The sequence below is a fragment of the Melospiza georgiana genome, chromosome 5, assembly GCF_028018845.1.
Source record: "Melospiza georgiana isolate bMelGeo1 chromosome 5, bMelGeo1.pri, whole genome shotgun sequence".
Lineage (NCBI taxonomy): Eukaryota > Metazoa > Chordata > Aves > Passeriformes > Passerellidae > Melospiza > Melospiza georgiana.
In genome coordinates, this window is record NC_080434.1 from 47,662,519 (window position 1) to 47,678,471 (window position 15,953).

General features: G+C 42.3%; 1 protein-coding gene across 2 annotated transcripts in view; it reads left to right on the plus strand.

The window, feature by feature from the left end:
• LNX1 (ligand of numb-protein X 1) overlaps positions 1–15,953 on the plus strand; it is a 60,612-nt gene that overhangs the window by 25,163 nt on the left and 19,496 nt on the right. For both annotated transcript variants that reach the window (XM_058023974.1, XM_058023975.1), the window contains exons 2-5: positions 2,529–2,770; positions 4,318–4,473; positions 13,130–13,332; positions 14,913–15,284. In XM_058023974.1, the coding sequence (XP_057879957.1) occupies positions 2,529–2,770; positions 4,318–4,473; positions 13,130–13,332; positions 14,913–15,284 (973 nt within the window). The remainder of the gene's footprint in view (positions 1–2,528; positions 2,771–4,317; positions 4,474–13,129; positions 13,333–14,912; positions 15,285–15,953) is intronic.

The following is a 15,953-nucleotide window of genomic DNA, read 5'->3' on the forward strand; positions in this document are numbered from 1 at the left end:
AGGCAGTGATTGAATCCAAATAGCTGGGAATCTTTGGGCAGAGCCACTTCTGATCTTCATATTGATCTTCATAGAGCTTTCCAAATAAAAAAAACATCTGCATCTGAGAACCCATTCACAAGGCTGATGTTCTAGTATCAGCCACTGAAACTTTACTGACATGGGAAAAACACAGGCAAATTAAATAAAATAAACAGGAGTAGGAATATCTCTTATCATATTCTGAATCTTTGCAAGATTGTTATAAAGTAGAGACTGTCTTCTGAGAACAGCCAACAGTTCTCCCCAAAGCCACTTCTTTGAGTTGAGATTTTAGACTATTTCTAAACTATTTTGTCAAGCATTCATAGGCTGGATTAGCAGATGTGACTTTACTAAAAGAGGCAGATGTCAAGGATGGGTTTCCAAAACACTGTGATGAAGATGTTTAAGTGAGTAGCAAGAGGAAAAGGCCTTTGTGCTTCTGCTTCCCATGAAATCTAAAGGAGAGCATCCTGCCATAGTTTAGGGTTCTGGGGGAAGTGCAAAATTCTGGAAGGAAACAGAAAAATACCTGCTGCAAAGGAGGCAGGAGAGTTCTTCCTTTCTTTACATGACTATTGTTGCAGTTTTGCCTTGCAATGGGTGCCTCAAATTGGTCTTTTGAAGTAGTTGACCAATCTTCTCTTCCATAAGAGTACTTTCCTCTGAGATGCCTCATTCTGCTTGTGAAAAGTTTGAGAAATAACTTCTGTTACAGCCATTCCTATCCAAGCCTTAAAGCACATACATAATCCTTACACAGTGGCATCAATATGACAGATTTTGGTTTGGGTATATTTTCCTTCTTTAAGATAAAAGTTGTCAGAAGCAGGATGAAGTAAATGATGGTAAACCATAATCTAGTGCCAAAAAAAGGTTCTAACTAATTGTCTTATCAAAAGTCAGTACCATGATAGAAATTAAACTGCTACTCTGAAGCTGATAGACAGCTCAATGATATCCTCATATCATCTTTCTATCTCAGGAGGTGCTTCCATAATCACTTCTCTTCCAAGTCTTCTGTTCAGTGTACTACTTCTTTTTGTGACACTTAACCCACTAGCGTTGTGTACTGTATGTATTATGCATTGCTTTTTGAGCATGCCATATATTACGAAGAGCTTTCTATCCCTAAGGGTTTCTGCAGCTATTTCTGTGAGTTTGTCCTACAGGGCACTTTCATGAAAGTCATCAGTTAGCCTTCACCATGAAGAAAGGGATAATAGTAACTGAAAGTAGGCCAAGCTCATTAGATTATGATTAAAAGGCAGATTTTTATTTTTTAAATGCACTGAATGTGGTTCTAGTGGGTGGGCACTGGGCAGAAGTGGTGCTGATGAAGTCACAGGTGCCGTGTCCTTGGTCACTCTGTCTTTTCAGTTATTTTATAGCTTTAATTGAATACTGACTCATGAAGACTACAGTGACCTTTAATTTTATTCAAGTGACTTTCTTTCATGAGTCTTAAAAAAGAAATGCCATGCACGGTCCTGCCTTTGCGGTCTAGGGTGAATCTAGAGCAGGTAGTTGGAAGCATAACTACATGTGTTTCAAAGCAGGTTTGTAACTTGCCCTTATAATGCTGTATCTTCAGCTCTTTTGGCAACATGTGTTGCTCCACTAGAAACAGAGGGGTTTCCCCCAGAAGTAGTTTAGAACCTGCCTTGAGGTCCCCGAGCTGGTGAAGTCCCAGGCTGGCCCAAGGACCTTGGCATGAGGCCCCAGCCCCTTGGTGGGAGCTCTGCAGTCCCCCCTTGACCCTGGTGAGGCTGCAGGGTCAGCGGGACCCCCTACCCCCACCTGCACCTCTTTCTCTGCCAAGGCAATGACTTGCCTGTTTTAGTGTCTCAGCTGAGCTGGAATAGCAGAGTTGGCAACTTCACCTCTGTGGCTGAATTGAAAACAATTCATCAGACTCAGTTCGAGTCGTAAATGGTACAGGCACCATTTGGGGCCTGGATTCCTGCAGCCCCCGGCCCTCCCACCTGCAGCCCTCCCTTCATGGGTTGCTCGGGTCTCTACAGACACAGTGCCATGCTCTACATGTGACCATGTTGGTAACTGGGAGGGTTTTTCAGCAGGCAGGACTGGGTAAGGTGCCTTTTATTTTACTAGCAGACCCAGAGAAGGGTCAGGCCTCACCCTGCTCTCCTTCATCAATCACAGGCAAGTAGGAAATTACAGATTGTAGCCTCTGGTCTTATTAACCACCTGCTATTCTTGTCCTCTTGCATCCACAGTAACAATTTATACACATAAGAATATACACAAGGCTGAGGCTCTCTATTTTTCCTTGACCAGCGGTGCTCTTCCCATGTGAGGTAGTAACTCACCTCCTTTGAAGCACACACTGGCATTTTCCCTCTTGTTCCATCTATATTTCACTGGTCACCATGATCATCACAGGTTGTACTCCAAGCGCTTCCTTGGAACCAGAGAGTGTCCATAAGTATGCAGCATTTAAACACAACTTGCTATCATGTCTCTCTTTCCCCCCTTCTCCTCAGGTGTAAAGGAGCATCCCACTATGGCCTTACCAAGGAACGGAAGAGGCGTTCCCAGGACTGCTCTCCAGACCGTGGCTCCAGCTTGGCAGTGGCTGCCCTGGGCCCTGAGCTCTCAGCAGCTGCAGCCATCGCCTTAATGACAGACGAGCCAGGGCTGGTGAACCCGGCCTTCAGCCCCACCTCAGAGGACAGCCAGCTGGGCAGCAGCCCCGGGGACCTGCACCGCAGCAACCGCAACCGGAGTAAGGGCCAAAAATGGCAGCTTCAGGGCCTGCTAGCCCCTTGCAACATCCATTTTTATGTTAAATATGTGTCACTGGAAGATTAAAAAAATAAAAAAAAAAAAAGAAAAAGGGGTGGGGGAAGTGAAACCCAATAGATTTGAGGTGAAAAAAAAATGGCTTGGCCAGGGGCGGGATCAAGCTGAAAACGGACTAGCTGTACACATGTAAACTGCAAATCTTTAGAAAGATTATTTAGGTAATTCAGCTCAGTTAAAAGATTAAATGTTATGTGTGATGGGCTGGGGAGATGGTGTAGCTGGGTAATGTGTCTCCACTAAATCTTGGTGGCCCAAGTAATGCCCACAGACATGGGCACCTACCCAAAATCCTATTGGGAACTGTGTTTCCCACTTGCCAAGTATTTTCAGGAAAACATACCCTTAGGAGCCTGGGAAACATCTGCCAGCTTCTTGGGAAGGTGCAGTTTGGAGGAGCTGGTCCTGCTGAAATAACAACAGTCAGGGACAAGCTGCATCAGGATACTTTGCCTTGATCTTTCACCTTGTGACACTTCACCTGTCTCTGGTGAGTGTCATGCTTGAAAAACAGGGCCTGGCCAAAGCAGAGTCAGAAGTGTTAATGGTGAGTTCAAAGCATGTGTTTGAGGATTCTGAAGCTAAAATGGAAAAAGCCCACCTTGTGTGCTGCCAGTTGCATATGGGGAAAATGGATGAAGGGATGAAGAAAGACTAGGAAATGAGAAGCATTATCCATTTGTTGTGCCAGGGTTTGGAGAGGTGAGGAAAGGAAGGGTGCAAGAAGAGAGCACCAGAATCTCAATAAATTCTGTCAGTTTTATTGAGTGTAGAGGCCACAATCTGGTTTGAGGGAATGTTGTATTATTAGATTACAATATTTGGCTAGCATGCAGAGCTGGAACAGACAGAACAGCCACAGCTATGAAGATATCTTTAGCAGGATGGAAAAGAGTGACATGTTTTGAAAGTATTATGACTTTTCTTTTGTATTGCTGTATCCGAGTCAGAATATGTGAGGTTTTGATCCCTCCCACCTGATGATAATATTTGAATTTTTTTACATGAAACAGTTGGCAATCATCGGTGGCTTTAGAAGCATTGCAAGGTTTTGAGACAGAAGTAGTAGTGGGGATTTTGTCAAGAGTTTTTAATGACTTCCAGCTTTTTTTGGTCAAACATGTATAGCTGAGAAAATATGTATTTTTCACAGAATTTCTCCTAATTCTGTCTTGATGGAGGATTATTCTTTCCAAAACTACCACACTCACAGGAGATTTCTCCATGTGATTAGCAAAACAGACAGGAAGGAGGCAATTCGAGGGTGTGGGACTGAGGTAGGGTGATTGTACCCAGATTCAGGTGGGTGCAGCCTTGAAGTACCAGCAGGACTCGGGGGCAAAGGTGAAGTACAGGCAGCATATGATGTTGGTGTTACATCCCATCATATGCCAGGGGCTTCAGAAATGCTGTGGTTCTAGAGCAGAACTGCTGAACTGTACTGATTTGGTTTTTTTCCTGCTGTTGCAGCTCGACACTTTGAACGTTCCACTATAAGAAGCAGATCTTTTAAAAAAATAAACAAAGCGTTCAGCGTTCTTCGAAGGACAAAAAGTGGAAGTGCTGTTTCCAACCAGACTGACCGGGAAAGGGAGACTGTTGGAAACTCTGCTGCTGGAGAGGAAGGTAATGTTTTGTTCATCTTGTGGTATCACTCAAAAGGGGGTAGGGGGCCCTGTCCATGTGGGAGCTGGATATCCATGACTGACGTGCCTTTCATGTGGTGGGCTGTGCGTGATTAAAACAAACAAACCAGAAAACACAATCTTTCCTTATTTTCTTCTTTCAGAAGATGTTACTGACTGGCAGGCAAGAATATTGTTGGGGTGTGTGGGACCTCACGTAGGGCTGTTCTGGTAACAGCCTGCATGCTATAGCCAGCCCAGGACCTAGCCCACGGGATGTGGGATCTGGGCATCTGGGATCTGTTACTAGACCTGTCATTGATTTGCTCTGTAATTTTGTGCAAGTCTCTCCATCGGCATGTGCCTGTCCCTCTAAAGCAAATGGATTACAATAATCATACTTGAGAAGAACTTAATGAGTTTTGGCTAATGCTTATGAAGCACTGGAAATTCCCAGTGGGAGGATGGTATGGAAGTGCGAAGTACTGTAATTATTCTGCATTTCTGTGGGCTCCTTTATTACCTCAGCCAGGCAGGTGATGAGGTAAGAATGCTCTGCTCTTAAACAGCAGGGAGAGGCAAGTTTGTCTGAGGTATGTCAGGGATGAGGGGTCTGGCAGGTAATAACACTTAACATTTGGCATTCTCAAAGCAATAAGCAAATGTTACTAATCAGTTTGGACCATAATTATGAAACCAACAATGGCATTCATTCATCAAGAGGAAGTGATGATAGAGTGGGAATCAATGTCCTAATCAAGGTCTCCACTCACCTTATTATTCCTTTGCTTGATGCCTCAGCACCTCAAGTCTCTTCCCAGATCAAATGTTCAGAATGCAGGCTTTAAGAATACAAAATACCCAGCTTCCTTTTGCTCTCTATTCAAGTTCTCATTGAAACACACACAAAATAAGCACAAAAGGCTGCCAAATGCTAGTTTCAAGCATCATTGTGATGCCATTGTGAATAGTGGTGAATTGGAGAACCATGTTCAATATTCTGCTTTATTTGCTCATTCTTTCAGGAGAGTTTCACTATGTTACTGTGGTACTTACTCTCCTACTTCACATACTCGCTGACAGAGCCACAATAAAACCTGGTAATTCAAAAGTGTGAACCTTCTCCATAAAAGGGATGGGAATATACTCCTTGACCTGGAAACATCATGAATAACTTTACTATATTTTAAAATAATTTTAAATTATTTTTATTATTAAAAATATTCTTTTTTTTCCCAAGCAACATTTTACAAGTTGTTTATACCTCTGTTTGAGCAGGCAGATAGATTTCTTGTTCCATAGTAACACTTCAATTCACTGTGAGCAAAAGCTTGCCTTTTTTTTAGGAGTGAAATTCTCCATGCCTCAAGTTCATATTTTTCAAAAGACATCCCTTCAGGATGATATACAGACCACTTTCTACCTAGACATATAGCTGACATTAGTAATAGCTCCACTGAATTCTTGGTTTCATGTCCAGCGTGTGCAAATAATCTGGATGTCAGCAGCACCTATCCAGTAGCCCAGTGCAGTCCAGATGCTAGCAGAAGTTAGCAGAAATGTGTGAAGATGTCACTGGCCTTTACATTCCCAGCAAGTGGAAAGCATTGCTGTCTCTGTAAGGGATGTGTAATGGCAATCACTCCAGGGCCCCACTGACAGTGGCAGGATTGTCAGTCTCTCCTTGGCTCTGCTTGTGGTTTCATTCCTCTGCACCCAGCACGCCTGTAAACTTCCAAATGTATTCTGCTGCACTGGAAAAACCAGGTAGGCATATAATTACTTAATAAGCAGTTACTCTTAAGTATGAGATCACAGAAGCTGGGTACCTAAATTACTTTATTAATTACATTTGCAAAGAATGCCTTTTGATTACACAGTTCTGGAAATTGATCTTTAAAAAATGCAGCAAGTAACTTGAAGAAATACAAATACAACTTGAACAAAGATTGCAATTCAGTCCTTTGCAACAGGTGCTTTGTGTAATGGCATCTCAAAGGCTTTCTCTGTTTCTTCTTAGAGGAGGAAATGAATGTACTTCTTTCTGTAGCAGTTATCATCATCCTGCCAGCTGGGGGCTGGTTTTCTTCTACAGTTCTGTATGTTTTCTTCTTTTATTTATTTTTTTTAAACCTCAGCTGCTCTAAGCACTCTGCAGCTAGACTTCTGATCAGAGCTGTTGGTCAGCCTTCAGGGATAGCTGCTGTATGCTCTGCCCTGTGCTCACTGAGAGTCACACCTATTGAAGAAAAGGGAGCCCTGTGTATCTGTCTCACCATTGCCACGCCACTCTCCTGGCAGTGGGGGTGCTCCTGTGGGGGTCAATGAGGTGGTTCCTCACTTCAGAGGTCCCCACAGCCAGTGGGAAAGGTGCTGCTGCCTTTCCCAAAGTTTATGTCTGGGATCATCTGAGAAAAGAACTGAGCCATGACTCATTGTCCCAGGAGATCAGGCAGCGCTTCACCAACTCTCTGGTGACCACTTTCCTCACCAGGTTTAGTCAGTCCATGAGCAGAATAAAGCTGAGACTATGCCAGCCTCACAGAGTGAATAAGCACCTTCTTGCTGATAACCTCTTCTTGATAAAGAAAAGATCATCAGGCAAAGCTCAATGTATAATTCATCTGACTCCAGTTTTCAGAATACCCCCATCTCAATTCACATGTGTCTGTTTAATGTGTTTTGCCTGTATTTTGGTCAAAGGAGCTCTGGGAATGAACACCACAACAAGTAGCCATGTATTAGCCCTCAGCAACCCTTCATTAAGGGTGTGTGGGTGCATTTAATCTGAAGCTGCTATGTTGGTTGAGCCAGTGCTCAGTTGCAATATGACTGTGAGGGTACAAGACAAAATAATGGTTTCTGATGAGGGAGAAAAAGCATTCAAATTCTTCTTAACTTGAAACTGAATCTAGAACAGGTTTTGGGAAAAACTGACACCCAGGGACATTGCATAATATGGTGTATAATATCAAATGTGTTTCTGTTATAATTACAGCAAAGAAATAGTTACAGTCTAATGCTATCTTATACCTGGAGCTGGTAGCCATCCTGAACTGCAGAGATTACTTCATGATTTATGTTTATATCCTGTGGTTTCATTTGTTTAAACAATGCTATATGTGTTCATTTTTGATTTAAATGATTTGGGCTTTCTTTGTTTCTGTGTTTTTGTGGCATTTTCAGTAGAGAGTTGTTAAATGTCTAAACCAAAGAAAATGTTAGAGGTGAATGAAAAGTACAAACACTAATGAGAAAATATTTAAGGGGAAGGAACTGTTAAGATCTTCCTATTTTTAATACTTTGTTATTTGTAAAATCCCATGCCAAGAAATATTTGTCTGCAGGCAGCACCCAAGCTTGTGATATTTATCTGAGAGCAATTTCATTAACAGCATTTACAGTTACAAATAGCTTTCCAGGTCTGAAGTAGAAGTTTAGAAAGTTTAAAAGAAATAATTTCACACTGAGATGTGAGGGAAGGTGACAGGGACATGCTTAAGGCACGGATGCATTTAAGATGTAGTATCTTCTGACTAGATCTACTAGTGTAAATAACCTTGACAATCTACTTAAGTGATAAAATATCTCCAAACAAAGAGTGTTCCAGCTTTGCTATGGTTGTTTGTATCACTGTGCTCTTAGTTTGGCTTCACACCTTAAATTCAGTTCCAAGAAGGTCTATAGATATATATGTACTCTTTACTCAAACTGATCTACAAATACAAGTTGTGAACCAGCAAATGTTTTAGGAGCAAAGAATTTACAGATACAATTTATAAACTTCTTTACAGTTTTAGAGTAAGAGAGCTCTGCTTTTGACTTCCAAAAACGTTCATTGATTTCATTTTGCAGTCAAGCCATTGTGAAAGAAATTTGATTTAGGATTCCTTGAGGATGGCAAATGTTTTTCAAAGTCAAACTCAGTCTCATAGTGGATGCAGTTCTACCATCTGGGATTGCTTTGCAGCAGTCAAGACCAGGGCAGCCCCAGCAGGCACTGGCAGAACCACAGAACACAGAACAGGCTTCCCTCTTGCACTGTTCAGTGTGAACCCTGTTATATTTTTGAGAGATATAAATATGCATACATATATATGATAGATAGATAGATAGATAGATAGATAGATAGATAGATAGATAGATAGATAGATAGATAGATAGATAGACAGATAATATAAATACTTCAGTGTTTGGAAAAGTACGTGAAGAAAAAGAAGGTAAGTGAAACACAGATGGTATTTCATTTCATGGCATTAAGGCTGCCTGTATGCAGAAAAAAGTGGTTTATTCAGCCCCAGGACAAGACAGTGCAGCCCAACCTCTGTCTCAGGAAGGCTGCACCCCACAGAAATCCCACACTATTCCTATTTTTCTCAGATTTGATTCAGCTGCCATTCTGATTTCCCAAAGCAGCTGTTACAGAGCTGGTTCAAAGGACTCTGCTCTGGAATGATGAGCCAGGCAATTTCCCGAAGAAACATTGTCTCTGTAGCACTTCCTCTACTGCAGACTGATGAATTTCCCTGCTGTGTTTGAGAGTCACAACTCTTTAGATGCACAGTCAACTCCGCAACAGTTTCATTTTAGTTCTTTTGGGACTCCTTTGGTGAGAGGAACGTCCAGAAGCAAGAAGAGAGATTAGAACTGGCATCACCTTCTACCTGCTCCTCCATTGGAGAAGCATCACTGGAGAATTTATGGAAGGCATTAAATCAAAATGATGGCAAACCTTTGGAAGGATGGCATGATAAATGAAAATCTATTGGGAAGGAAAATTTGCAGAATAAAGTTCCCCACCAGCACAAGGGCATGTGATACTTACAGACACATTAATTTTCCAAGACTAGGTTACACAAGCCTAATTTAAATTCTGGTGTCCAGATGCTGGGAAGGATGAATGTGTGCTGCTGCAGATGGTCCTGTTTGTGGGGGTGAGCTGGCACATTACTCAGGCTGCCTGATCTAAATGAGCACTTGCAACCACAGATACAAGTTTTGTTTACAGTGACCTTTGATTATTCTGGCCCCAAGAGTCACAGCAAACATTGTCACACTGAGTCCTGGGAATGAAGGCAGAAGCAACCCTCGTGGCAGCACTGTTGGAAGGAGCATGATGTGCACAGAAGTCAGCAGAAACCTGAGCACTGGAAGAATGCTACCATTAAATATTATAAACTGTGGGGAAAAATAGTATGCTTACTTAAAATTTTGTAATTCTCTGTCATGGCCATGAAGTAACAAATGCTCAGTTATATTGCTTATATTAACAGATTCAGAATGCTCCATACAACCCCCTGTGACAAAACCACAACATTCTGTGGGAAAACCTGGAAGAATCACCAAAAACAAGACAGAAAGTTTCCTTCTTTCTAGATTCAGCAGCTCTTCGATATTTAAGGACTGGAAATATAAAATGGTAAAGAAAGGTATGCAATACTCCTGGGTTTTCCTGCTCTGGAAAACCTGACCAAAGAAAATGGAGAATTTTAAATAAGAGTGTAAGGGCTGGAAAATGGAGTCTGTAAAAACTGATACTCCAGCCTCACAACAGAATGTATATATGTCTGAAAGGTACAAGCTCTCAACTCAGTTGGAGTTCCTTCAGTTGGGTTCCTAAGCCCCCAGTCATTGTATGCAACCGTGTTCTAAACCAGGGTCCACCTTTTCTGGGTACGGTCTATGCATTAATAATTCGATTTGAAGACATTGCTTTCTAGACATGGCATCATCATGAAATATGCATGGTAAGTTTTCATCAAACTGCACACAATGTATGCAGACTTTTTGGTGAAAAAGCAATTATGAATTTTCTTATTCATATTATTTTTTAAAAGTGTATTTTATATATGTGTACTTTATATATTTAGATTGCCTCACTTACTGTTAGTTTATCAAAATAGGCATTAGGTAAATAGGTTAGTTTATCAAAATTGGCCTTTTACTTATGACATTCTAGGTTGTTGAGAATACAAATGTCTGGGATGAAAAGAACAGGCAAGTCTTCAATTAAGAGAGCAGAAATTAATGGTTCATAAAGGAATTGTTTTGGTTGCTTAGCTTATCTGAGGAGAAAATATTTCTGTTTAATATGTATATTTGATAAAGAACACAAGTCAAATAAAGACAGGAAGTGAGGCAGTACAGCCTGCTAACTATGAAAGGGTGGCATTAGAGACTTGCAGACTGGCAAAAGAAAAATGTCTTGGAAAGATTTGGGTTGTTGTAGACTGCACATTTCAGAAGGAAATTAGACATCAAAAATTCCTCTTAAAAATCTGCATAAAGCCATATTGAAAGTCAGCCAAGTACCAGTGCAAGACTTAACAAACCAGATAAGGCATTGTTCAAAATGCCAAGAAACCTATACATATGTAAAGATGTAGGTAAGTCTTGTACAAGAGTAGAGACTTGTTCACTGCCACATTGCCCTGATTTTGGTCTGGGATAATTGCAGGTTGAAATAACATGAGAGTGTCAATAGCTTGCTCAGTCTACAATTCTCCATGGACAAGAAACACAACTGAATAATTCCTTTAGAAGGGTTTTCAGAATGAGCTATGGGAAAATGAACATCAGTGTCAAAAAGCATAGTTTGTTAGGATGTGAACTGAGTCATCATAATAGGTTTATTATAGCACTGTTTTGTTATCTTTAATATATACATGTATATTAATTTATTTGCATGCAGGGAAGATCTAGGTGTCTGGATTTTCATCTGTATTTTTGCACATAACCTTACACATAACCCTGAACACATAACCATTATAGCCACATGAAATGTGCATGCAGGGGTCAGGCCATTGGTGATTTTTGAGGAGTATTTGTGTTGTCTGACTTTAAGCACCCCACTGAGATGCCAGAGTTAATTGCCTCTTTTCTTACACAGCAGTGGAGATTTGGCACCTCCAGGGGTGATTTAGCATGGGAATATATCTCTTTGGGTGCCTGTGCACTGCAAAGGAAGTCAGAGCAAGTAGATCACCAAACTGTGCATTTGAGGCCTGGATTTAGATCATGTGAATCCACCCTTCAGGCTAGAGAGAACTGAGCAAATTACAAGCTGAGCAAATAGCATTTACAAAATAGAGGAGCGAGGGGGAAATGAAGCACCTTCCATTCCTGAAATGTTAAAGTTGCCTGCAAAACTGAAGTAAACCTGTATTAGCACAGAAACTGCTATTGAATGAATAAATGGTTGAGTATTAGGTTGGTGAAGGCTGTGTAGTTATCTAGACAGACTTTTATTGCCTGTCAAGTCTGTGTAAAACCACGAAGTCGAAGTCTGTGCTACTGGTAGGTGCTTTTTACAGACGTGGAGGAGGACAGCTTCCCACCCTGAAGAGCATATGATCAAAGAAGTGGTAAGGGATGCAACATGGTGTTTTTCAATATATTTTTCTTGTTCTTTTTTTCCCCTTGTGCTCTCTCAAAAGGTTTTGGTGCCTTGCTGGTTTGGTGCCTTGCCTGCTAATTCTGTAGTAGCAAATATTAATTCTATCTCAGATTCTGGTCTATAAAGTTTCATTTTTCACTTAACTGCTATTTATTAACACTCATACTTTCATTTCTAAAATAAGTTATTGAAAAAAATATTAGCAGGTAATTTTTTGACTTACAGGTTTGTCATATAACCACTGGATTGGATTCACATGCAAAAAGTTTAAATGCTTTCTCTCAGCTTTGGGGAATTCAAAATAATTGAAGGCTGCTATGCCTGTGCTGGAAAATTCACTGCTGCTTTTACCTCAACTTTGCTCACTGCTGAATATGGATTAAAATTTTGAATTTACCTAGAAGAAAACAAAGTATTGGTAACATGCTGTGAAATCAGACATGCCAGTTGAAAAGTAGGGTTTGGAAGATGATACTCTAATCCAGTGCCTTTTAAATACAAAATGGACCCACCATTAGTCCCTCCTCCCCCCAGCCAGATTGCCAGGGCCAGCAGAGATCTTTCCCTCCAGGTACTTTGAGCATACTGTGATTTTAATTGACACATCACAGTAAGAGTCGCTCATTCCTACTTCCTAGGGTTCAGGCAGTGATGAATGGAGAGTGGTCTGGTAGGAAAACTACTGTGTGCTTTGGTTTGTCCAAACCTTTGGTTTGTTGCCTTTCTGGTAGCTAAAGATAAATTAAAGGCTTCCTTGGATGTCACAAGACAAGAGCCCTGTCCTCCACTGTGACACCAAAAATGGAGAAAACAGGGCAGCCTGGGATGCTACCAGTGAGATAGGGTTTACAGCCAGCACAGCAGGGATGGATGTTTGCTGAGGTGCCCATGCCCATCTGTTCTAGGGCCAGCAAAAAACCGTGGCCTGGTTTTGAGGTGTCTCTGGTGACCAAAAATGTATTTGATTTTCTTAAAATATTGTTGTGTATAACTGTAAGTACATTTCATCTGTCTGGATTACATCAGAGGTTTAAGGCTGTATTTTGTGGGGGAAAGAGGAAGTTTGAATATATTAACTGTAGAAAGTTCCCTTCAAGTCCATTCAGCAGGCTTATCTATCCTTTTCTTCCCACTTGGTATGAATCATATACATGCATAAAACCTAGCTTGACTAACTGGCAGGTACTTGAGGTTGTGCAGTGCATGTTTCAACAAAGCAAAGCTGTGTTGTCAGATAAATACCTTACAAATGCATTTCCAGGTTTCCCCAGGCTGTACCACCTGATTCCAGATGGGGAGATTACCTGCATTAAGATCAGCCGCAGCGATCCCCATGAAAGTCTGGCCATCAGGATCGTGGGGGGCAGTGAGACCCCTTTGGTTCACATTATTATACAGCACATTTATCGAGATGGGGTGATTGCCAGAGATGGAAGATTGCTGCCTGGAGACATGATACTAAAGGTACAGTACTGTGGAGGTAGGAGATAAAAATATCCTGACAAAGAATGAGATGGTTGAAGTCGATCACGATGAGATTTGCAAAGTTGCATGCAGAAAGCTGTTCTAAAGTTCAGAGCACCACCTATAAGGCACTATGATCTCAAAGCTTTTGCTGACCCCACTGGTAGCTGAGGACACTTGAGGCATGCCGAAGTTGTGCCATGCTTTCTGCTTTATGTCGGACAGACTTGGCCAAAGGGATTTCCCTTTGGAAAGGGATCACAATGTGGGCATACTTCACTCTAGCAGTGAACAAAAATGCTTCTGGATGGTGGTTCCCAGCAGCAGCTGCATAGCATGAACACCCAGCTATGTGTTTCAGGGAGCCTTTTTGTCCTGGTGCCAGCACAGAGCAGCATAGTTAATGGCACCACTAAGACAAAGCTGTTCCTGCAGGGCACATCCAAACTGCACAATGAAGCTGTGACTGTGGCACGGATGGGCCCAGCCTGGCTCTTCCCTGCCATGGCTGACTGCCCAGGATTTACCAAGGATTCCTGTGAATTTCAGCCCCATCCTGGTGCAGCTCATGCTGTTTGTGGTACCCAAGGTAGCAACTTAAAGCCAGTAGAGCTGTCTCTCTGGGTGCAGTCCTCCTCACCAGACTGCAGCAGAACAGTTCCATTGTTCCCACATAGGAAATCTGCAAAAGCAAACACCAGCCAAATGCCTTTGTCTGTGCTGGGGATTATTTCTCTTACATTTTGGAGATGTTTCTTAATACTTAAGTGGTTCAGCTTGTGCAATGTAAAGCTACATGGAAATATCTTGTCTGATTCAGGTTTTCTAGCCAGCGATGAAATACAATCTTGCAACTGGTTTTCATTTAGCAATATAAAGTGCAATGCCTAGTCACTCTTACACATATGAACATGATGGGATTGACTGGGAACTCTTTTTTCATCTTTCTTTTCCTCATTCAGGTTTAAAAAGTGGTAGTTATACAGTTTTATTCTCATCTGAATTACATCTTACCTGGAAAACACTGAGGGAAAAGAAGGAAAGTCTGATTCTCTAGTGTGGTAAATCAGCATAATTGTTAGTAAATATCCAAGGCATTAAAACTTCTACTTGAGGCTCTTTCCTTCTTTGTAGTTAGAGATTCATTAGTGAAGATTTTTTTTTTACTGTACCTAGAACAGCTGGGAGATAAAGAAGAAAAGAAACAGCGGGAAAACAGTGGGAGTGAAAGGAAAGGCTGGGAAGGCAATTTGAAATCAGAAGCCTGTGGAATAAAACTAAGATATATGAAAGGATATTGGAGCTTGGGAAAGAGCAATAAGAAAGATGAGAACTAGCATGTATGTCTGGAGACTATCAGGGAGCGAGGAGAAGAAAAAGGACAGAAACTGTCTGTGCAGCGCATCCTTTCCTTGCGGGGAAGATTGTTCTGCACCACAAACTTGGCCTCGTGCGTGACACAGTTAGAAATAGCACATGTCACTTCATATGAAGACATCTGTGTATCTAGATCTGCCCTCCTCAGTGCCAACTCAGAACAGACCGTCTTTCTGCTGCTGATTTACACTTCTCTATTCCAGGTAAACGGCATGGACATCAAAAATGTGCCTCACAACTACGCGCTGTCAATCCTGAAGCAGCCGTGCCACGTGCTGCGCCTGACGGTGCTGCGAGAGCAGAGGTACCGGTGCCGCAACAGCGGCCTTTCCCTCGATGCTCACTGCAACAGGGACGACAGCTTCCACGTCGTGCTGAACAAGAGCAGTCCGGATGAGCAGCTGGGGATAAAGCTGGTCCGCAAGGCCGACGAGCCGGGCGTGTTCATCTTCAACCTGCTGGAGGGCGGCATGGCGGCGCGGGACGGGCAGCTGCAGGAGAACGACCGCGTGCTGGCCATCAACGGGCACGACCACCGCTACGGCAGCCCCGAGAGCGCCGCACAGCTCATACAGGTCTGTCCTCCCCGCCCTGAACCACGGCGTTTGAGCTGGGCAAAAAGCAAGCAGCGGTTTTTCACCATCCACTGCAAAGCAAACAAACACTGAGCCTGTGTATCTGGAAGAGGGAAGGAGTCAAGATTGGAGGGGAATTTACTCCTGTGAAAGCTCCTTGGTTTTACTGTGGGGATGAGTGTGAGCATGAGCATGGACTCCCACAGAGGCACCTGCTACCAGCAGGGTTTGGAAAATATAGATCAGTGCAAAATCTGCATACTCTGATCATCACCAGAGTGCTGCCAGCTGCCAGTAGGCGTGCCAGCCTCCACCCTGGCAGCAGAATCCTGACTCCTCTGGCTCAGGAGTCACTGTGCTCTCTGGTACAGCCCTGGACCAAACCAGAGTAGCCTAAGGCTGTGGACTACCACTACAAGGTAGTCCACACCTTGTAGGTATTTCTTACCTAAATCCAGTATATTTTGGAAAAATGGATCTGTAATTATTCACCTCTGTTTAGACTCACATGGAGTACTAAATGGGTGCTAGCTAACACAGAACTGTCAGATGAAAAAAACTCATGCCTTTCTCAGGTGCAAAATTGGTCAGATTCTGCCTAATTTTCCCTCCAGAACCAATTTGGGTTTTTTGTTTACAGACTATGTTTTTATAAAACTTCAGCATAAA